The following is a 24,020-nucleotide window of genomic DNA, read 5'->3' as shown; positions in this document are numbered from 1 at the left end:
ATTGTGTCTGTTTTTTATTTTATAATGATACATGTAATTTGAATAATACAAATTAAATTCCTAAAATGTCAACAACAACAAAAACTGCAGATTTTCGTGATGTTTATTTTTTTTAACCTTTTTTGTAATCACCTTCAGGAACTTCTGCAATCCTTATCACTTATTTTGAAATAATGCATGATTGTTAAGAAATTTTAATAAAAAAGGAAACTTTGGAGACTTAACAACTTCATCCATAATAAAGTTCTTTAATATTATGATTTTCGAAAGAAGGTAAGTTTATAGAATGCTTACAAGAAATTGCATCGATATAGAGAATTAAAGGAAGATAACCCCTTAAACATTAACATATATATGTGATGCGAATTACCCTTCTTGTCGACTTAAAAGTTTTAGCATGACAACAAAAGAGGTAATAACCGATGAAAACGATTAAATTGTAAACTAAATCTGTGTATCGATCAATTCCATTATTCCATTTTGGATAAAAATGCCGTTCAGCTATTCATAGATCATGAACCATTCAGGTGTTGAGGAATGATATTAACTTAACATGCTTAATGTTTATGTAAATCTAGACCTAGTTTCCTGAATTTTGATATTCAATATTTCTTAATTTTTGATTGCCTAACATTTATGTCCTTCTCTGTGTCTTCTATCTTATATTCTTACTATCTATTTTAATTTTACACTATAGTTCAAAACAAAGATTTTTGAAATGTTATCGTATAAAAGATTTTTTACTGATAACAATTAATATCACTAAAACGGAATTTCTCTAAATTATCTCACAGTCTTATAATACATATGACGTGTTAACAATCAGTTAAACGTAGTCTTACCATGAACTTTTTAAAAAAGTTTTGGTGGCTTTAAAGGTTCAATAATCGTGCTATTTTCATTAGAAAAACAAAACTCTAAATGGACAAATAACTTAACAGATCATGTAATATAACATGGCAAATGAAATGACACTAAACAAACATGCCCTGTGCAGACCATGTTTATTTTTTAACGAAATAAACCACAAAAAATGTTTTGTTATATAAAGACCTTTAAATTGATCACGTGGTATAAACATAAACGCTTATAAAGTAATGGGTAAGGGTTCAATGATCTGTGTTTGACCTGGAATTCAATTCTCATGCCAGATCGTCATACACATGAACTCGTACTAGCTAGTATTTTGTGTCATTGACTCTTAAAGGAGTCGCTAAGACTTAATGCATTTGTAGATGTGTTTATGTTAGAAAGTGGTGTAAAATAGTGAAATCTGCTGCAGGAGCAGCGATACACGTGTGAAAGAAATTTATTCGAACAGATGGCAGATAAACAAAGAACTGTTGTGGTGGCTATGGATGGAAGTGATCACGCTATAAAGGCGTTCAAATGTGAGTACATTATATGAACTGGAAGATAAAGGTATACAGGTATTGTAAAAACGTCAAAGGAATTCCATTCTGTTGGAATAGAATATTGATTACCATTAACAGTTTCATGGAGGAGAAACTCAGTTTAATGATTACAGAACGTACAAGCTTGTTTTTATTTGCATTGTATAAACTTCATTCTTTCTTTGTATAAATGAACATGGTCATCCTTTTTTGAATGGATGCTTCAGAATATATTACTATTTTCCTTCAAAAATAACAGATACCAACATATATGATTATTACGGAATAATTGATTTGTTTTCTGTGTATATTTTAAAAGATATTTCTTTTGAATGTAGGGAAAACAATCTTATGCACTTTTTTTTTTTTGGGGGGTGAACATTTTTACTCACTCTTGAAAAATTTTGAATATTCTAGTCAATGATTTTAAGCTTTCACAAATAATAAATCTTGTTATTATTAAAATATAATTGTTTTAAGTACAAGTCTTCCGTCATTTGAATTTTACGCTGACAAACGCTCTCTTAGTTTTATATATTAAGATAGTGACTTGACTCATAACAATTTATCTCTGTTATGTCTTACACGGCTTTTAAATGCTTTCCTTCCGACATCAGGACGTCATATATGTTTCCATATTGATGGTATTCGTTTTTGCATTCATAAAACAATGTTTTATTTTTATATGTTTTTAATATGTCGCACGATGTCTCGATTTCTCCATTTGTATACAAATTTTATCCAAATTGACTACCTCGATCATCACATGGATACAAATTGAATAAATTTTGTGAGAAAAAATAAAGATAATCAATTAATAGTTTTTTTTCCCGTGGGTATTTAGCAACGGTCTTTCTTGGAGTGTATGATTTTAAACGATTGTAGAAGGAAATGATTTCTCATCTAATGGAAGTTTATCTGTCGGCTTCCTAAATCATTTTTTACTACTACATCTGAAATTTCTACTACCTTTATAAAGTATCTAACAAGTTTTCCAAAATATCTAACATTAATTTATAAAAAAAATAAAGAATATATTTTACTTAGTGTACACATGTTGCAATATAACTGTCTCCAAATAAAATGGAGAGTACAGAAACAGAAAAATTACTTGTTTTGCAGAAATGTAAAGGGAACTTATAACAATTGTCTGAAATACAACAGTTCTCTTGTTAATCTTATGAAATAATCTATCAAAACGAATCCTGAAATCAGACAGTCTTGGAATAAGACAAACCAATTGTTAATATATTTATAAGACTTTCTCCAAATCAAAATTAAAAACGAACTATTAATAACGGAAAAGATTTAACATTTTATGAAATTTTGAAAATTGAGTTAATGATCAATGACATCACTGTACATTTTCTTACCTCGTACGTCTTAAATGTCACTTTGAACTACAGAAGGTAATTAATTTTTCAGTAAGACAAGGAAGTGGTCAGCGACTTGTATGCTAATTATTTTCTATGGCAACATTGTTTCAAATTTGATGTTGAAAAATTGAAAGACTGAAAATAGAAATGCAACATTAGTGGATGTTAAAAGTGTTGCATATTATCTGATTCTTTTTTATAAGTCATTTAGGTGGTAAACATTTCATTGTTTAATCTTAACAGAAAGTTAATATATATAAAAAAAAAAGCTTATCAAACATTGTATGTATCAAATGATTTAAATTAAAAATTAGTTTTTTTTCACGTCCTTTTTGAAAACTATACAGAAATAAATACATATCATAGTGATGATACAGTAATGATACAGAAAGAAATACATAAACATCTATAACATTAATAATAATAAACATATCAAATTTGAAAATAATACAAGAATTCAGCCTCTTACGATTGAATTGGTGAAGCCTGAGCGTATAGTACAAATAAGTTTATCTCAAATTCTGAGTGTTTGTATTGCAGGGTTCTGTAAATCAATGAAACATGACAATGACAAGGTGGTGATGGTTTACTCAGTTGAGCTGTATGGCGACGTCTACTCAACGCAGTGGCTCAGTGGTAAAACAATTATGTTAAATAGTACTTAGAAAAACTAGACTCAATACTGTGGCTCAGTGGTAAATTATACTGTACCAATTAATTTAAGACTTCCTATGAACTCAATACTGTGGCTCGTTGCTAAAATATGTATTTATGAATCTATTAACACATAAAACTTTACTTGTACATGTCTTAACAAAGGGGCTCCTTTCATAGTAAAATATATCCAACACTCAGATTTACAAAAGTCACCATCATGGCTCGTTAGTTAAATTATTTGTATTAATTATTAATGCAAAGACCTAACAAAGTGATTTAATAGAGATATTCTAGTATACTAAAAGTAAATACTAAAACTCAGTGTATTATGTACTCGTATACAGTTACAAAAACGCCAGCCAGTCAATAATGTACTCAAGATATTAGTTAAAAGCTTAAATATATAGCCTACTTCTGAATCAATATTGATATACATGTATAAGGCCTTCTCAAATGGCAACACAGTGGTAAAATATACTGCTGTGGTAAGTACTAAGGCTTTGGTAGTTAACACAGTGGTTACACCGTTACAATAAACGGTAACAAGAGTTACTCCACATAGTGACAAAATGTTTGATATAGAGTACAACAATAAACACAAGAAATTATACAACACAGAGGCTTAGTGATAATAAGATATAACTTAATATTTTGAGTTACTATACACATATGTATATCTGTTTACTAAAAACATTTGAATGATATTATTTATTATATGATTGAATAATTTCCATCTCTCTGATTGGTTGAGATCCAATTATGTTAGAAAAATACTACGTTGTATTGACCTGCACGTGACGTTCCAGGTCAATACAAGGATTTATTTTCTCTTCATTGATCTGAAATTAGATCGCGATATTCCAAATTGATACAAATTGATTTGGAAAGCTAATTAAACTACTATAACTTTTTTTTTCATGTGAAGAAAACATAATCGAATATATATTTCGGGTGAGGGTGGTAAGAGGGGATGCAGGGACACTCCTCCAACACTTTTATTGAACAACAAATTTTACTTTTTGGTAGTCAGTTTTCCCTGATAATACTCCTTCCTTTAAAAAATCTATCCTAGAAAAAAGACTGACATAATTTTTTTCATGGCAACTAAAATTGATTAAAAAAAACTTAAAAGAAAAAAAATAAATACGACCTGTAAGGTTGATTAACATTTTAATTCTGCTTCTCTCTTAATTGTATTTGGATAGGACTTAATTCAATGCAAACAAGTAATGGGTTTTATCATTTTATTAGTGAATCATATAATAAAACAGTTATTGCTTTTTTTTTCGGTCGTACAATGATTAAGCCATCTTCGAAGTACAATATTCACCTCGCCCTCCGGGCTCGGTGAATATTGTACTCCTCAGATGGCTAAATCATTGTATTGACCTCAAAACACAGCAATAATTGTATAGTATATCGAATATTGTATATACACTAAATGATAAGGATCTCATAATATTTTTCAGTTCCATACTCTGGGCCATCTCTAACAGATATGATAGAAAAACAACGAAAGGAGATCAGAGAAAAGCTCGACGAATTCGCTAAAATGATGAAAAACGAACATGTACGTACTTATTTTCAGAACATGTTTATGTATTTCATATGCGTATATTTCATGTTTATGCAGTATAGCTAATACATTAAAATATAAAAATGAGATATTTCACACCTTTAAAATAGGTTTTATCATCAAAATAATATCTCAATTACTTTTCGGAGGAAATCTAAAGACTTCTGGTATCATATGCGATGCATGTACATAACGATGTATAAGGTATTTTTTCTAAATGTCTTAAGTTGTTGGTCCTTATGTTATTATAGTATAGCCATATCTAGTCTCATGTACATGTATCTAAACACTGAACACTTTGATTCATAACAATATTTCAATAGTCTACATTTGGGCATTAACTCATTTGGTATAAGCATTTATGTTGATGTTTATCATTTCATTGAAACTTTGGAGAATCTTCGTTTATTCTATCTAGCAGTGAACATTTATTATTTTTTTTACTTTTTGATAAACTATCATTCGTAAAGCAGATTTATGCTCTAAAAATACTGTAGATCACTATATTTTCGCGACACCTTATTTTCGCGAGATAGTCATTGACTCTTGATTAGCGAGACAAAATTTTCACGAATTGTGGTTATTGCTCTATATAATCTTAAGGAATGCTATTATACGCGAGAATTAAATTTTCGCGAGCACACTGTCTCGCATAATTACGCGAAAATAAAGTTCTCGCGAATAAAAAGTGATTTACAGTATTCTCAAAACAAGTTAAAGTGTTTAAAAAAGTACAATTGTATGCCTTTCAGTGTTGCTGGTCACGTTTTTGTTTTATGTTTTAGATTTCATCGTATAACAGGTATAACTTACATTTTCTTCCATAGGTGCCAGGGACCGTAAAAAGTGTTAATTCGGAAGATCCAGGAGAAGGAATCATCAAAGCTGCCGAGGAGGTCAAAGCGGACATGATTGTGGTCGGGTCACGTGGTCTTGGTGCCGTGAGAAGGACTATTTTAGGCAGTGTTAGTGACTATGTTTTACAACATTCCTCAATACCAGTGATTGTTTGTCCTGAGCAATCCTGATAGTTCTTACAAAGTCGTCCCTGATATTGCAAATTGGCATATGTACAAACTGTGTTAGAAAAGCAGTCTCAGATAAGTTTTGTTTGAAAACTTTGAATGAGTATTTATGCTTGTGTTTGTTGATGATGAAAATGAGATTAGAAATTGCATTGAATACCATCTCACTCAATAATTCAAAGACTTTTCATTACATATAATATACAAATAAATGTTTAAATATTTTTTTGGTTTTCTTTTTGTGTTTAAAATATTTCAGTCCAATCTCAAACTAAATGGAATAATTTATTATTCTTTTAATCACTCTCAAAATATTAATTTTCAAAGTCTATAGGTGGGTTAGTTTTAATATACTTAGCATAAGATTGGGCGAAATGACTCACATTCCCTATATACTGTAAATGGCTTCAGCTTACAGTATTGGGGTTTCATTGTCTTGTAATAATTGAAAGTTGCATTCAGTATTAAAAGTTCTCATGAAAGATGCTATGAGTTGAAAGTACAATTATTCTAATTTGTTAAACCCTATTTTGAAATTTAACCAATTTTGACTTTAGAAAAACTTAATTTGTTGAACTTCAGAGCCAACTTTGACTTTAGAAAAACTTAAAATGATGTATCAGATAAAGGTTATTCAAGTACTTTTTATAAGGCATACTCTCGTATACATTCCAGAATTACGGTTTTTAGCTAAGTGGCACGAAGTAGAGATGAGCTTAATGCTATACCTCCGGCATTCGCTTCGGCGTCCCTGTTAAAGTTTTAGGAGAAAATACATTCCAGAGTAACCATAAGCTTTGCTGCACCAAACCTGCAGGGATGATGTATCTAGATTATGGGTATTTCCAAACTTACTTCGGGTGCTGAATCTGGTCTACATTTTGCAGATGAATGACCACGTTAAAGTTTTCAGAACAGGCCCATTCCTAAGCAACTTAAGGTGCTTACTGGATCAAACGTGCATGGATGCTGCATTTAGATATGGGTGGACACTATCACACTAACTTCAGGTAATGGATCTGACTTACATTTTCGAGATAGGTGATCAGGGTGATATTTTCGAGCAGTTCTTTGATTATTTATCATATAAATAAACTTACATCGATGATGCAGAGAAGAATGGCTGCTTCTAGACTTGCTTCAGATATTGAAACTGACGGACATTTTTGATTGATGTAAATATGTTCAGGTTAAAGTATTTGGAGCAAATCCGTTTCCAAGTAACTTGAACTCCTATCTAAACCAAACTTATATGGATATTGATCTCTTGATGCACTCTAACAAGAAAAATATGATGAGAGATTAATTTGTCAAGTACTTAGGAAAGATAACATTTGTCGAGAGGTGAGCTTTGTAATATTTGTTTACTTATGTTTAAAAATATATTTGCTCTTAAGCTTCTGTCAAGTACTAACTTAAATAAAGTTAATAAAAACTACCAGTCTGAGTATTGAATATAACTTAAACGATAGTAAATATATTAAGAAAATCTTTTAAATATTGTGAATATACCAAATAAATATAATTTTGAATATCATTTTTTGTTTACAATCGTTAGATCGAATGTTAACTAAGTTTTTTCAAGAAAATGGTGTACTATTATGAATTACGCTGTTTACCTGATCAAGCGATTTAGATTGGTGTGACTGGTCCACAAGGGATACTTCCTCCGTATTGGCATCTGATTCCACGTCTAATGTTTGTCATCTGCTTTAAGTATGTGTTTTGTTTTTAATTAAATAAATAAATCTTGATTATAAGCCCATATATCTCAAGTTTACTTATCATCCGGACAAATGGAAATTGATGGATGAATTGCATATGGTTAAAGTATACACATGTATGTGTAAGTATTGGTGTTGAGGCCGATTTTTCGTGGACATTCTAGAAACTTTCCCTCCATTATATGTGAACCTTTTTGCTTGTCGTGTTCATAAATTCCCAACATATTGTCGATAACCTTGAGATAACATGAATATCATATCAGCATCTTTTACATTGGACAAATTACGCATTTAGACACAAGCATGAGCATAAATGCAATCATGAAAGGCATATAATGTATGCGATGAATGAAAGAGGCGCAGTTTACTTTGCATCGTTAACAGCCAACTACGACTAAATGGTACTTTGTATCTTAGGTTGAGGAGTATCAATGTTTCAAAGGTGCATTATTCACAAAGCAAAACAATAATAAATACGTCTGACTGTTTGATAGAAATGCCTTTTGTTTATTAATTGTGTAATATTTCTTGATCATATTTCTTAGGGCTGACAAGTTGCTATCGACTACAGTTACATTTTAACCTCCTGTTTTTATTTTTAGTAAAAATGTAGGAATATAGACCAGTAATTCACTTAAAAGTTATAATTAAATTCTGTATTGGTTAATTAACAAAACTAAATCTTTTTAATTGAATGCATGAACATCAAATTGATAATGATTGAAAACCAATCAGTTAGGGTATGAACATGTATTCCTATTTTCTATAATCTCTTTTAAAGTTCTATTTTTTCAGTCCTTATGCACGCATTGAAAAAATGATGTTCGTTTTCTTTATCATATGAATGATCGACCTCCAGCAAATACATGTACTGGGGTTGAGGAAGTAGATTACATGTAACTATGACGTTTTTGTATTATTATAAATTCATTTGAATTTATTAATTCATAAATTACATAAATTCGAAATCAGTTCGTAAATAATTATCACTGAAACAAAATAAGAGCCACGTTGACCCTCTCTTCTAATTTAAAAAGTTACAAATTCCCCCCTATTAAATAGCTAGATCCGCCCCCGTTTCAGCACATACCAAAAAAAAGTAGTCTGGCGTATATCCGTGCACACATGGTATAGTGAATATACGTCTGCTTGTGTCATTACAAAGCAAGAGCTGTACACCAACTTAACAGTGCAGTATTAATTAGTGCGATTCCAATCCAGAATGACTGACGGTGGACGTACAGTGATAATAGGAATGGACGGTAGTGTCCAAGCAGTAAACGCATTCAAGTGTAAGTTTCAACAAATTTTTATGTCAATCAATAAACACTTGAAAAGGGACAAAACTTGTGGATTTCTTTCTCAAATGTAAACAATTCCTCACTATCAAGCAGTCGTTAATTATATTAATAATTCCTTGAAAATGAAACTGCATTTTTATGCATTTTTAGTTGATATTGACAATTTTACCTCGAAAGTATAGAGAAAAACATAAATTCATTATTTTATGTAATTTTCTTCATTTTTTCTTCAATTTTTCATGCCATTTTTGCATGCATACATACAGTTAGTTAAATATACATTTTTTAATTCAAAAACGATATATGCAGTTAATACCTGTGTCAAAATGTCAAAATATATACCTAGTATATTGACTTAGTGAACACGATCCTTCAAGGCTAATGATGGGTGTGCAGTTACGTACTGCGTTGAATTTTATACGAAATAACCTATATATACATGTATACTTCAGCCCTTGCATTATCTTTTAAAAAGCAACACTACCTTCGATAATACACCATTCATAGTAGATAACTAGTCCGTGATGATTGAATTGTATGTATATGTATACTCAAGTATACGCATAATCATATGTTATATTATATGCTGTAACTAATAAAGTACATTGTTTAATACTATATACACTTGTATGTATGTTTGAAAATATAATATAACTATGTATATATTTAAATGCACCCCTTTCCCACGGTAAACTCTGTTTCAGCCCTCTAGCAATATCATCCCTAGATTCTTCGGTCCTTCTAAGGGCTTACTGTAGATTCCTTATTATACACAAAGAGTTAATTTCGCGAGAAGCATCACTCGCGAAAAAATATTTACTCGCTTTTATTTTTATGGTGCTGAAATCTATGTAAATTCTGTTGATCAACCGTACATTCGCGAATTATAATTCTCGCGATTTGACGTGAAAGACCCAGTTCGCGATAAAAAGTACTCGCGAAAAATAAGGAATCTACAGTATATTGATGTCTTGGGCTGAAACAGGATACGATATATAGAAAAATGTATTATATCCTTTTCTTCTTATAATTCATAAAACACATGACTGTGAACATAATCATTAAACAGCTTCATGCGTGAATGTACAGTCATGTACTTCAGCAATAAGTGTATGCAATTATGTATACATGTAACTGGCATATTACCTCAAAATTATGTTCCTCTCTGATTAAATGTGTCGAACCATATGTTCATTCGATTTTTTTGTAGGCGAAATGATACATACTTGTACACATATGGTTCATAGAAAAAGAGGATAAGGGTTTATAGATAACAATGTATCATAGATTTCGTATAAAAGTTTTGTGAGTAAAACTTGAATTTGAATTAATTTTTGTTTTCTAGGGTTTTGTCACTTTATGAAGCGGGACACAGACAAAGTAGTAATGGTTTACTCCGTAGAAATAACAGACACAATGACACCCAAACAATGGCTACACGGTGAGGGAGCTGAGAGTGAAATTAACTATATGTACTCAGTTTGATTGAAGAAACAATGATAATGTACATTACAACATTAATTTTTCTTTGAAACATATTTAATTTACCAATAATTGCATCTTATTTTTAATGTTATCATTTTTGAGTGATGAAAATTCCAAACATTGATGATTAATACATGTACACGTACATTACATGTACATGTACATATATTGATCATCTTATTAACGCTATAGTCTGTATATGTTAATTTACATATATAGGAGTTAAATATTTTATTTCCTTAAAGTTCCAATATTTATTTTCCAGTACCTTCTTCCGAAGAAGAGATGAAAGCGACTATAGATAAAAACATGGAAAAAGTCAAGAATAAATTGTCCGAATTCGCAAAACTTATGGAAAGTGAACATGTATGTTAAATCTCTCTCTCTCTCTCTCTCTCTCTCTGGATACCAACAGATATACGTATTTATCAAGACCTTTACTTGTTTTGTGCCCAATGCCATACAACGAAACATCACATAAAATTTGCTGTATTCTTTCCTTACTTTGAGAAAAAACTGACGAGTAAAATGAGAGGCTAATATATAAATATACTGTCTAATAGGAGCACTTTGTATCAGTCTGTCATAATAATTATTAAATTTTCTGCACTTGATGTATATTTACATAGATAAACAATTAATACATGCATGTATTACGTTTCTTTGACGAATTCTAAGTAGACTGTTCTCTTACCACAGGCAACCGGCACAGTGAGAACTGCCCAATCAGAGAGCCCAGGAGATGGGATAGTCAAAACAGCAAAAGATTTGAATGCTGACGTCATAATCATGGGAAGTAGAGGGCTGGGAACTATCAGACGAACAGTTCTCGGAAGTGTCAGTGACTATGTGGTTCATCATGCAAATGTACCTGTTATAGTGTGTCCGCCAGGCACTTCTTAAATTCTATTGGTCGATCAAATCCCTTTGACTGTGACGTATGCAGTCAGCATTTAAATCAACCAATTATATTTGTTCATTTGAATTGAGGGGTACGTTTACAGGGGTATTTCCATCGGGATGATATTGTGCATACAAAATTGACTGTACATGGTTGGTTCCATTCTGCTTTTAAATGGTATTCTTTGCATCATTGCTGTTTTATTGGAATCTAATTAATGGGTTGTTGATAACATTGTTGTAATGAAATAAAGAGAGCAAATAACGAGACATTTGTATGTACTGTCTGCCATGTAGTTTTGTAATACGTGGGTACTGTAGGAAGTCTTGAAATGGATAAGAGTTTTTGGATAATTATATATGTTTCGAATGAAGTGTGCTACAAACCAAATAAGTGCGATTGTCAGTGTTCATGTTATTTTCATACATGTACGAGGGTTGTTCGAAAAGTTCGTGGACGATGGACACAGTATCACTACTTATGAAATTGCGAGTGAAAGACAAAGATAATAAAATCATTTTTGTGAAAATCTTTAAATACTTAAAGTTTTCTACTTTATTTTGATACAGAAATGTCAATACAGTGTTGTCACTTAAACATGGAAATAAATGTACATTTATCCATGCATGATTCTTAAAAGTCTCAGATGGATAATTATATATGTTTCGAATAAAGTGTGCTACAAACCAAATAAGTGCGATTGTCAGTGTTCAGGTTATTTTCATACATGTATATATTGTATCCAACAATATCAAAAAGATATTTCCGAGTATGCTATGATTTCTTACCCCTTGGCTTTGATCTTCAAGTTTGATCTAATTTTCAAAAAAAAAAATCCACTTTGGTGATATATTATGATTGACATATAATAGGGCGTTCATATTGGACACAATATGGCTACATGTATTAACAATCACATCTCGCCCACGAGGGGTAAGAATTCATAGCCTGTTCGGAAAAATCTTGTCACAGGTGATGTACATGTCAAATATAAAAGCCATATCTTTCCTCAATCAAAATTAAAAAAAAAAAAAAGGAAAAAATACCATTTTTGAAGGTCAATTGTCAACGTTCAGTGTCATGTGGTCAAATTCATAATGTATCTAAAAGGGTCATATCACAGATTATATACGTGTGACGTGTAAAGTCCTATTTTATCTCATTCAAAAGTTATGATCAAGGTTAAAGTTTTTAAAAAAAGTAGGTACAATGTAAAACTTCAAGGTCATGGCCATAAGGTAAAAAATCATAGTATATTAAGAACGATTTTATTACAGGAAAAACACATTTAAAATGAAAGCCCTGCTACCTTCTTTTATTCAAAAGTTATGGTCAATTTAAAGTAATGTTAACATTTTTGAAAAGTGGGCTGCCCAATCTTCAAGGTCAGAGGGCCATAAAACATAGTGTGTTGAGAAAGGTCTTGTCACGGGTAATACACATGTGCAATATCAAAGTCATATCTCTTCTCATTCAAAAGATACTAAATTACTCGGGTTAAAGTTTTTGTAAGAGGTGGACAGACAGACTGACGAACGTACATACGAATGATCGAGATTTAAAGCCCCCTCGCCTTCGCGAAAGCGGAGAACAGAAATAAAACACCTACCCCACATACACTGTACATGTACATACATACTCAGTACCATTGCTATCATTTCATATATAGACCCCTTCGTCCTCTATTGCTTTATTTTTCATTGAATATTCATACTACATCAGACTTATACTGTTATAAGAAAGAAGAAGTATTTTTTTGTTCTTTGCAGTTACATGTACATATTCTGATGAAATCCACACTGTAAAAAAATGTGTTTAGATGATTAGACACTTTCCTAAGTACATTCTTGTCACACTTTTTTTATACATTGAAATTCAAATTTTATTAAAATATGCTCCTCGCTGGCTGAAGTTGTATGAAATTTTTCACATGTTTGATACCTATTATTGTGCTACTTTTATTGAACCTCATTTAACCACTATAAAGTACTGATACCGATATAGATATTATTAATGACATTCTATATAATGTACTCCTTTCTAGATTTCAGAAATTTAAAATATAATCGAAGGGAATCTTGATCTACAACTACATGTGTAACCGCATGTCTATTTACGTAGCCCATCGTGGTCAATTTACCACAGGTATGTAAAATAAAAATGATAGTAATCATACCTTTTATCGTAGTAATGTCTCTTCATGATTACCACTTTGATTAGCATTCACTTCCTTTAATCCATCTTCTTTAGATATTACATTAGCATTTTTCTTTCAATTGTTTCGATAAGCGCTCTATTTATCATACGAATTTATATGCGTCATTTCCGGGAAGATAACTCTGCACTTCACAGAAATGTGTTCAATTTCTAAACACTTATATCTAAACATGTGTTTAAATCTACATGTAACATCTGATTTAGATATAACAGACGTTAAGACCTAAGTGTTTAGCCGTTAAACACAATCTTATACCTGTTTAGGTCAAAACACGGAACGGAAATGTTTATTTTCTAAGCGCATTTTTTACAGTGCATTGATCAGTAATAAAGGTAAAAAAAAAAAAAAAAAAAAAGAATAGCATTGGTCCCCGCTTTCGGTGTTTTTGTGGGTAAGATGTCATTATTTATTGCATATTGTGTCAAATATGAAACTTCAAGATCTTAGAGTTAAAAAAAAAGGGTTGTCACAGGTAATGCACGTGCATGTGTAATATATGAAAGTCCCATCTCTTCTAATTCAAAAGATATCAATTACTAGTAAATTAAACCAAGGTTAAAGTTTTTGCAATTGTGACAGACGGAGATACAGCTAGACAGACGCACAGACGACTGAGATTTAATGTCCCATCGCTTTCGCAAAATAATTTTATAATTTCATAATTTTAATGTTTATGTCCGGATCATTGATTTGACCCATATGTACTCTTGACAGAACACGAACTATTTAACTGCGCCATTTCTATTTTCCACGTGACATTGTTTACACATTTTTTTAAATGTCGAGTCGGCAAACGCAGGGCAGATAGAGAAAGAGAGATATTTCACCTGTGCCGAACGCTAAGTTACGAGAACTTTCTGTATCAAAGATGGCCGATAAACAACGAACGATCGTCGTAGCGATGGATGGAAGCGAACATGCTGTGAATGCATTCAAATGTAAGTAATAAGTACGTAAATATACTAAGGTGAATGTGCATTATTATGCATGTGTATTGTAAATCCCTATGCCGTATAAATACAGTGGCGTTTGCCTTCGATCAATCCGTCTTTTCCTCGACTGTATTCGCTGTTTCGACGCTCTCTTTGCGACTTTTAGTCGAGGCAAAAAACTGAAATATTGCTGCGATCAATTTTTTGACATGTGACGAGTACGTAAACAATGTAACGGGGGAGGATCAAAGTTCTTCTCAAGCCACGCTCTTAGATCGCAACTCAGTCTTCCGGAAAGAATTTTTGGTGAAATGGCCCTATTACTTCAGGGAAGTCGAATTAACAGCTGGAATTTGATATTAGTCTAACATGCTTAATGTTCAATTTTTTTCAACAATCATGGTGTGATGTTACTTTTTTTTGAAAACGTAGAAACAATGTACACAGTGTATGGGAAATAAGATCCGTGAACATGTTACATTTTAAGTATACATAGGGTGTGTGTGTGGAGGGGGAGGGGGGGGGGGTGGGTGGGTAGACGTTTGATATATTGGTGTTGGTCTTCCCCTGTAGTGTTTAAAAAATAATGTGATTTATTGTTTCATAGTACGCAAAAAAGTATGAAGATATTATTTAAAAAAAAAAAAAACTGTCAAAATGCACACTTCCACAAATTCAGTAAAACATTTGTACCTTCTATATATATATATATCTCCCGTAGATTTAAAGTGTTATTATTTTATTGCAGTCATGAGTATATAACAATTTCATGTAATTGCGTTTTGCATTTGATGAATGTACGAATTGCGCATATATTAAATGCATGCTAGACTACTAACAGAAAATTGCAACTTTGCAATTTTATATCCTGTTTGGATTTGCAAAGCGGCGAATTACAAAATTACAACAATTTCCCAGCTGACTAAATGCTTTTCAGCATATACATGTATTTCCCTATAAAACGTTTACATGCCGCGATCAATAGATATATTTTTCAGTAACAGGAACATATGTGCATGTGGTTTATGTTAGCACAAATGATCCTGTCTATATTATTAGAAAGCTACATTGATTGAACAGTTATTTTCAATATGGGTTGCCCTCTGAATTTGCTCTACAATTACAATGTATCGGCCTATATCAGCCAATCGATTGTCATTACGGTCCTCTCCATGTTGAAATAACGATCTTTAACCATTCTACAGTATGCCCATAGATAACCAGGAAGATTCTTAATAAAGTCCGATTGTATATTTGGTAACCAAGGTATGTAAATCTAACGCAGTGCCAGTAGGTGTTCCAACATCCATTATTATCAGCATTATGTAACTTGTGGTAAAAGGAATTTGTTCATGTGTCCAGATTTCCGTTTAGATAACAGAGTTCTGATAATGCATGTGCTCACAATCTCCATCGAATAAAAAATAGAAAAAAGAAAAATGAATGTTACAAAAATACAAGTAAACATCATTTGTCAGATCTATATGTCCATGTATCAAATGACGCCCCATCAAGGAAGGTTAAAATTAAAGTACATAGATTGATAAACCATCACCTGGCACTCTTTCTCATTCACCTCTTAAAAAAAATTTCCTCTCATTATTATTCCAGTCACAACTTAAACTTCTATTTATATACTTGGAGAATATCAGCCGATATCTTCTTTAGCTTGCTACATATTTACCCGACAAAAATAAAATTTGACCAACCAAGCATACGTTCCCGATGGACAGTTGATATATATTTAAAATTGGATACATATATTCTTTTGATCTGTCACGAATCTAAATCTATTTTTCTGTCTTCCAGGGTTTTGTAAATCTATTAAGAGAGACGATGATCAGGTGGTAATGGTATACTCCGTGGAAGTCTACGACCCTATGTATGCAACGCAATGGTTTAATGGTATGTAAAAAAAAAAAAAAACTAATTCAGAACGCATTAATGCAAGCTAAGCAAAAATAAAGCAAGGATACACATATTTTGCATACACACTCGGGATTCGCCACTGTAAATATTGTAGTCCCATTTGATTGAATCAAGATTTAACAGCAACAGCTGTTGGAAGAAGATTTATTTACTCCATACATTGTTCAATATGTTTAATGCTTTCTCTAAAAAAAACAAGCTTGTGTCAGAGATATAAAATCAAGTCTGGAATTCTTCTATTCGTTCTCGATTTGATAAGTTGAGTTTCAAATATGTTATGCCTTTTAATGCATTATCTTCATAATTTTATCCACATTCTTTAACTTTCAGTTCCGTATTCCGTGGACAGAACAGCTTTGAAAGCAATGTTAGAAAAACACGCAGAAGAAGTCAAAAAGAAGTTAGAACAATTTGCAGAAATCATGAGAGCTGAACATGTAAGCTGGGGTTACTATCTTATAAAAAAGATACAATTTCATAAAAGTCTTTTCTGCTTTGTTCATTTGAATTTTATGAAGGTTAGGAATTTAGTATTGATAGAATTAATTCACTTTTGTTAAATGGAAAGTTAAGAATATTCCTCCTTAGAAATAGAAATGGAACTTTATGGGGAAGTCAGCTTTTAAAGAAGACTCCTGTTTATTTCGAAGTCAAAGGACATTTTTTGTTGAAATTTTGAAAAAAAAAAATTTAATAAAATCTACATTCTTTAAGTAAAAGGTTCTAGTTTGATTTTGAAGTCTTAAGGTTAAAGGTCATGGTCAGACATTAATTAATGTTAATTTGATTTAGAATGTTTTACAGATGGTATCTCAAGTTGACAGCTTTTTGGAATAAACTATAATAGAATTATAGATCTCGATAATGTAGGAAGGAACAATATTGGGGCCAAAAGATAAGAGGTCTAAGTCATTTATATTTTCTCTCTTCAATGCCCTTTTCATCACTTACTTGGTCATTAAATTTCTTGATTCAATAAGCTTTTCTTGAGATTTTCATTTACACGATAATGTATTTTTTTGCGGGGACTTAGCAATGCTGATCGATTTCTTCATCTGTAATTAAGTTATCCATCTTTCATAAACCTGTCATGGCTTTGAGGAAATCACAGCTGATGCCTTATCAATAATGTATTTTTCCCTTGTTAAACATCTAGTTATTCGTTTTATTGTCTTTTCTTGGCATAAAATACTGTGTTTTTGAAATTCTGCCTTCCTGTATTACTTCTTAATACATGTAATTAGGCAAGAAAATAATTTTTTCTTGTGCGTACACAAGATATTTTCATTTTAGGATAATGATTTAAAATAGAAACATATTCTAATTACTTGATAATCAAATTTTAAGAAACATTTAATTTCTAAGGGGATTTTAAATTTTTTAAATTAATTTCATGATTTACACGATAGTAAGCCTTTAAAAAAAATATCTATGCTTTTGAAAAATATCATAAAGCGGAATATTTTCCTGCAAGCATCATTAAGAATACAAAGAATAAAAAATGAATAAAGTTTGTTTACATATAGATATTTAGATGGAGGACGTATATTTTCAAATATCTATGAAACTTTAATTTTAGTTCCCTGACTCTCATAAGCTTCTACAGTACTATATATGTAGCTCATTTGATTTAAAAAAAAAACGAATTAAAATTCTCTGGATTATGAATGTTTATCTGCCTTTTATATGATGTCTTTTCTGAACAATTTCCTATCTTTATGCTTTATAACACCTTTAACAATACACTAAGGCTACAATAATGACTTTTCTTTTTAAGGCTTCTGGTAAGGTTCGAAGCACACACGCCGAAAAACCCGGTGAGGGAATCCTGAAAACTGCCAAAGACCTGAACGCCGATATGATCGTCTTAGGGACCCGGGGAATGGGGACCATCAGGAGAACAATTCTGGGCAGTGTCAGTGACTACGTCCTACATCACTCCCCAGTCCCAGTTATCATCTGTCCCCCCAAGTAAAGTAACGTGCAATAGGACCACCACAAGGTTTTAGTCATAATTGACTTACATGCATTCATGCTGTGAGATCAACAAAGGGCAGACAATTCAAAGGGAATACTTTTATATGTTTAGAAATATTATTAATGGGTAAAAATTGTAAAATTATTGAAGAGGATTTCGATTTGGAATGCTGTTTAAAGGTTTAGGTGCATTGTGTGATGAATGAAGCATAATAAACGTTGTTGTTTCGAATAGAATTGTCATGTATTAAATATATCAGGTACTACATTTATAGTTATAGAGTATTGTGTGGTAATATAATCCTAGAGTTTTTGTACTGCAAGTTGTGGTGTAACATTATGCATTTGTTTATATATGTGTTTGAAAAATGAAATTTTGATTTTAGATCAGTTGACACGTCTCTTAAAAATATATAATTTTACTTCAATAATTTGTAATTGAATAATTGCTACTTTAACAAGTTTATTTGGAAAAAAACATAAAAGGTACTTTTAATATATTTTCAGTCATTTGTGCTAGATACCAGTGGGTAGCTAGTGTTTCCTACCTAATTCTAATGGAAAATACTGTACACAAAGAATATTTCGTCCAGTTTTATTTTCGCCCCTTTCACCATACTTACAGGTGGGCGAATTTAAAACGAGGTGAATTCAAAGCATACCGTATAAATTCTGTAACTGGATGACAAGGAATAAAAAGGGGGAAAATTGCTTATACATGTAAGTGTGAAGGTGCGAATATAACCTTATATACAGTTACTGATTGCTAATTTAACAATTTTTTTTACATGCTATTCCTTTTTAATACATTTTGAGAATTGTTTATAAATCATAAGAAGGTGATGAAAAATGTCTGAAAATATTTTTATATATATTACCATAAGAATATGAAAAGATACAAACAGATATTCTTGGAACGTGTCGTCTGACTTCTATTTGAAATGCAAAATATTGGTTCATTTGTGTTTCTTTAAAAATAATGACATTTTAATGTCTTTTTTCAATATTGGAAGTTTTATTTAAGATCTGATTATTTTGGATGATATGAATTACTTGATTCGTTTTTTTGTTTTGTATTTATATTGATATCAGGTTCAAATCTTAAGTTAAAGATTCCTAAACCGAGTTTTTACAAAAAAGTATTTTGAAATACGAGAATTATTAAGCGTACCAAACTGTTTTTATGTTAATCATCAGATAAATGTCAGTAATGTTTTATAAAACAAAAACTTTTGTTATCTAGTATATTTTCCAATAATCTTTTTATTGTTAAATGCATGACAATATAAAAAAGATGTATAAAATTATACAGAATATGTTCATGTATGAATATAAAGAATGAACAAAAATAGCAGAAAATTGAAATGAGGTAGGATTTACAATGATTTCATATGAAAGATAAAATACGAGTATAAAATAAAACAATGATATTCCTACAATCAAACAAACGTTACTGTAGCATTGTAAAGCAATCATGACAATTTAAAAACATGAGATTCTGACTAAAAAGGGTATTACTAACAGATTACACAGCTACATGTATCAATGGGGACTTGGGAGAAATTTATATATATATACAAGTAGAATAATAAATACTTGAATAAATATAATTTGTGTAACAGTAACATTTAATCTGATGCCTAGCTAAGACTGTCGTTCTCATGGATTTACCCAAACTTAAACTTAAAATGTTCTCATGGATGAGTTTTTTGTCTTAGCATAAAAATCAAAAAGTTGCAATGCCAGGACTCCATATTCGGTATATAATTCCATGGTATGGTAGTCGAACCACCTACGAATCGGAGAGCAAATCTAAAGTAACATGAACCGATTCTCCTGATTCATTGACACCCTTGCATGTTATCTCCTCGTCGCCAAAACTTAAAGACACCGTGACCTTTCTTTCTATCCCATAACCTGGCATGTCAAGCAGCATATTTCCGATCTGTGAGCAACTCTCATCGGTAACGTACCGAGGATTCGCTTCACTAGATCTATATACCCTTATCTTCATCTTTGTCATATCGACTTTGTGTGCAAAGACTTCAGTGTCTGCTGTTTCACCGACTTCAAAAGATTGACCGACTTCTGCAAGCTTGTTGAAAACATTTCTGCAGTATGGTTTGCCATCTTCCTCTATTTTGTTTGCTGGGTCATCGAAATCCTCAAGAAAATATCGAATAACGGCTGTTCCATAGGTATACTTGGATATTCTTGATTTAATCACTGACGGCTTTTGACCAAATATAGCAGCACCTCGCATAACTGCAAGCCATGGTTCGTCTGGGATGAAAACTTGAAGATTACTAAATTCGTTTGCTATTTCAGTTCTCATAAACTCTGATTCTGCAAACCCGCCGACAAGAATAAGGTACTTAATGTCATGAGCTTCAGGTTTCGCTAGCAGACTTTTAGTGTGCTTCGTAATATTATCCAAGCATTTCCTGAAAAAAGTTTCCACGATGGATTTGTCTACTCTAAGACAATTTCTTTTGATGTCAATTTTCCCAGCGTACTTTGATTCAAATGCAATGGCGTTTAGAAGTTTCTTGTTATTCTTTTTCTCATACACCTCTTGTAATTCGGCAGGTATTTGGAAAAGAATTCGCCCATCTTTGTCTCCTCTTGTAGTTTTCTTCTTTGACTCGACCTCCCTCTCTAAATCTAACCAGGAGGCTTTATGATTTGTTTTTAATTCATCAATAACATCCTTCCCAACTAAGCTCTCCAAAAAGGCCATAAATTCTTTATTAACCGCTAGCCCTCCCCATGGTCCACCGGAGGCGTGAAGAATTTCTTTGACCGTATTCTCGTCCGATATCTCTTTCAGCGTAATGTCAACAGTTCCCCCTAAAAGATGTTCGTCATAATTATGTTATTTCGTAAAATAAAAAGGATACTGCATTCAAATGAATTGAATTGTTTTTAACTTACTAACCTCCAAGATCAAGAACAATAAATCTGGTCCACTTTTCAAACGACGGCGACCGTTGTTGACTTGAACCGTGAGACCTTTGTATAAGGATTTCTTTGGCGTATATAGATGCAGCCTCGGGTTCCAAAGCAAGTTTTATTCTATTCCTCGGTATACCAGCCTGTAGTAATTAATATAGAGTCAAATCAATGCAACTTCTTAAACACTATTAAGGGAGTTGAAAATAGTTTAAAATGTCAAGTATATGCATGTAACATCAAACATTCATTTTGCTACATTTCTATATTTATGATATGTTTTCTTACAATCAATCATATTTAATTTCATTGCTAAAGATTTTTTAATACTATTTATGCATCTGAGTTTGTTTATTTATTGATAAACGTCCCCTCAAGAATCATTTTTAAATCCTGTGAAGACGCGCCACTTGCTGATGGATGGCTACAAATTTATTTCTGCTCGGCACTGAGATCCATTGGTACGTGAGGGATCTTTTCGTGCCAACACCTACTGCGACACGAGGGGCCTCGATTTATTCGATCTCATCCGAAGGACCGGTCTCCACGTCCCCCCGCATCGTAGGGATCAATTTCTTACTTCGTGACTCTAGAGCAGACGATCTAAATACTGAGCCACACAAGCGACTTTATGCATTGGGAGCCACAATGTTTAGACTAAACACAAATAAACCTTAGTTGCTGCCTCTCGCGTGAACTGCTTGGCGGCATCATTCCATATGGCAGGGACCGTAATCACCCATCTGATGTGCTCTTCTCCAATCATATTTCCCCTGGACTTCAATTCATCTAAAAGACGGTCTTTCATGAAGGTGATACTGTGCGCAAAAATGTCTTTGGCTTGCATTGCATGTCCTTCATCATCAACGAGAACTGTGTCATTCCTCAGAGTCTAGGAAGTTTTCAAAAAGATATGTTTGTATGCACCACGATTAAAAATAACATATCTTTAAGCATATTTAGATAATACAATATAAATTAACATTGCATTTATTTTATTTTGTGTTCTGAATTTTAATGTTTTTGTGGGATTGAGCAACAGATCATACTGTTCAGAAAGAATTACTAACAGTGCATAGGTATTTCTTTTGAAACAGTTTAATACTGTACTTTATTACAGTCTTATAGATAATAAAGCTATAAATAAGTACAAATTTATCATAATGACATATTTTCAAAGCAATTTAGAAGTATCATATATTTATTGCTTTAATAAAGCTATTTTTTGTAGATCTATTTACGATTAACCTATAGATACATCAATTTATATTTACAAATGTTAAATATAAAATGATGTATCTACAGGTTTAGTTGTTTTAAAACATGTACAAGAAACCGTACCTCATTTTCATACAACATCATTTTGAAGTTTCTGAAGAAATAATAACCAGATTGAACATTGTCGTCTGCCAGCTCACTGTACTGTTCTTCTGCCTCGTATCCAAATGCCATCATTTCTTTATTTGATTTTAGAAGCAAAGCAGTTGGTGTTTTGTAAGTGGCCTGCGAAGGACCAACCATACTTGACCATTGAAGACTGTTGATTCGAAGAGGATATTTTTCAAATTCGGCCACAAAAGACCAAGCAATTCCAGAGTAAGTTGTTCCAAAGTCCAGGGCTGCCACAAGGACAATTTCGTCAACAGATGTTTCCTCCATTTTCGAACAAATGTTAGTGACATCACATACTGTTGATTCTTTTACCTGGGTGGCCATTTCTTGTCAGTTTCAATAGAAGCTTCTACACCCAACTTTTCTAAATACATCACAAAAGTCATGTGCAATGCAGATGTATATGATAAACATGCATAAATAATTTTGGATAATAAAGTGGTTGAAAAACATACATCACTGATGAAAAAGACTATATTTCATTATCTCTGTCATTGAGAAAAAAGTTCAACTGCAATGATATTTGAACAAAACTAAAATTCAAGTTATGAATGACAAAGCAAACAAAATTCAGTTAAACATACATAATGCAGATAATGCAAGATTAGAACTCAAGAGTTAGATAAACCTTACTAATATGTTTCTTACCTATATGAAAAAAAGACTGTAAATCTTGTGAACTGATATCTTGTAAACTATTATCTCCCTTCCTAACCTGATTACATTGTTCATCATTGCATACAATATGAATATAAATATGTGTATTTATATAAAAGAAGAAGATTCTCAAAGGCTATCTAATTAAATAATACCACTCCATCAAAATTAGCTAAGCACAGTTATCGGTGATTAACTACACAAATCATATAACACTTCAGGTAGCACTAAATGCCTGTAAAATTGACTTAGATCGTGGAAATAGCGTGATTGAAAGTATACAGCTTTTGTCATTTTTAGCTCACCTGAGCCGAAGGCTCAAGTGAGCTATTCTGATCAAAATTTGTCCGTCGTCTGTCGTCGTTGTCGTTGTTGTCGTTGTCGTTGTCGTAAACTTTTCACATTTTCATCTTCTTCTCAAGAACCACTGGGCCAATTTCAACCAAACTTGCCACAAAGTATCCTTGGGTGAAGGGGATTCAAGTTTGTTCAAATGAAGGGCCAAGCCCTCTTCAAAGGGGAGA

At 32.0% G+C, this 24,020-nt stretch overlaps 4 protein-coding genes across 4 annotated transcripts; 3 read left to right on the top strand and 1 right to left on the bottom strand.

The window, feature by feature from the left end:
- Nucleotides 1-1,087: 1,087 nt before the first annotated feature.
- On the top strand, nucleotides 1,088-6,253 carry LOC134240689 (universal stress protein in QAH/OAS sulfhydrylase 3'region-like). The gene is made up of 4 exons (XM_062722755.1): nucleotides 1,088-1,391; nucleotides 3,311-3,406; nucleotides 4,897-4,997; nucleotides 5,831-6,253. Exons 1-4 carry the CDS (start codon nucleotides 1,322-1,324, stop codon nucleotides 6,029-6,031), a joined length of 468 nt encoding a protein of 155 aa, XP_062578739.1. The 5' UTR covers nucleotides 1,088-1,321; the 3' UTR covers nucleotides 6,032-6,253.
- Nucleotides 6,254-8,856: 2,603 nt separating this feature from the next.
- LOC134240665 (universal stress protein Slr1101-like) lies at nucleotides 8,857-11,783 on the top strand. Its single transcript, XM_062722729.1, has 4 exons — nucleotides 8,857-9,044; nucleotides 10,399-10,494; nucleotides 10,804-10,904; nucleotides 11,238-11,783. Exons 1-4 carry the CDS (start codon nucleotides 8,975-8,977, stop codon nucleotides 11,439-11,441), a joined length of 471 nt encoding a protein of 156 aa, XP_062578713.1. The 5' UTR covers nucleotides 8,857-8,974; the 3' UTR covers nucleotides 11,442-11,783.
- Nucleotides 11,784-14,432: 2,649 nt separating this feature from the next.
- LOC134240664 (universal stress protein in QAH/OAS sulfhydrylase 3'region-like) lies at nucleotides 14,433-18,913 on the top strand. The gene is made up of 4 exons (XM_062722728.1): nucleotides 14,433-14,595; nucleotides 16,399-16,494; nucleotides 16,849-16,955; nucleotides 18,296-18,913. Exons 1-4 carry the CDS (start codon nucleotides 14,526-14,528, stop codon nucleotides 18,491-18,493), a joined length of 471 nt encoding a protein of 156 aa, XP_062578712.1. The 5' UTR covers nucleotides 14,433-14,525; the 3' UTR covers nucleotides 18,494-18,913.
- A 728-nt stretch (nucleotides 18,914-19,641) lies between these two features.
- On the bottom strand, nucleotides 19,642-23,182 carry LOC134240663 (heat shock 70 kDa protein 12A-like). Its single transcript, XM_062722727.1, has 4 exons — nucleotides 22,789-23,182; nucleotides 22,121-22,339; nucleotides 21,434-21,590; nucleotides 19,642-21,345 (listed from the first exon to the last, which is right to left on the bottom strand). The coding sequence occupies exons 1-4, from the start codon at nucleotides 23,161-23,163 to the stop codon at nucleotides 20,288-20,290; spliced, it is 1,809 nt and encodes a 602-aa protein (XP_062578711.1). The 5' UTR covers nucleotides 23,164-23,182; the 3' UTR covers nucleotides 19,642-20,287.
- Between the last annotated feature and the right edge of the window lie 838 nt (nucleotides 23,183-24,020).

This window comes from Saccostrea cucullata, unplaced genomic scaffold (assembly GCF_032062105.1).
Source record: "Saccostrea cucullata isolate Sc308-1 unplaced genomic scaffold, CSIRO_AGI_Scuc_v1 ctg259, whole genome shotgun sequence".
NCBI classification, from domain to species: Eukaryota; Metazoa; Mollusca; class Bivalvia; order Ostreida; family Ostreidae; genus Saccostrea; species Saccostrea cuccullata.
Note: the sequence above shows the minus strand (reverse complement) of the source record. Positions and strands in the feature narration are given on the sequence as shown.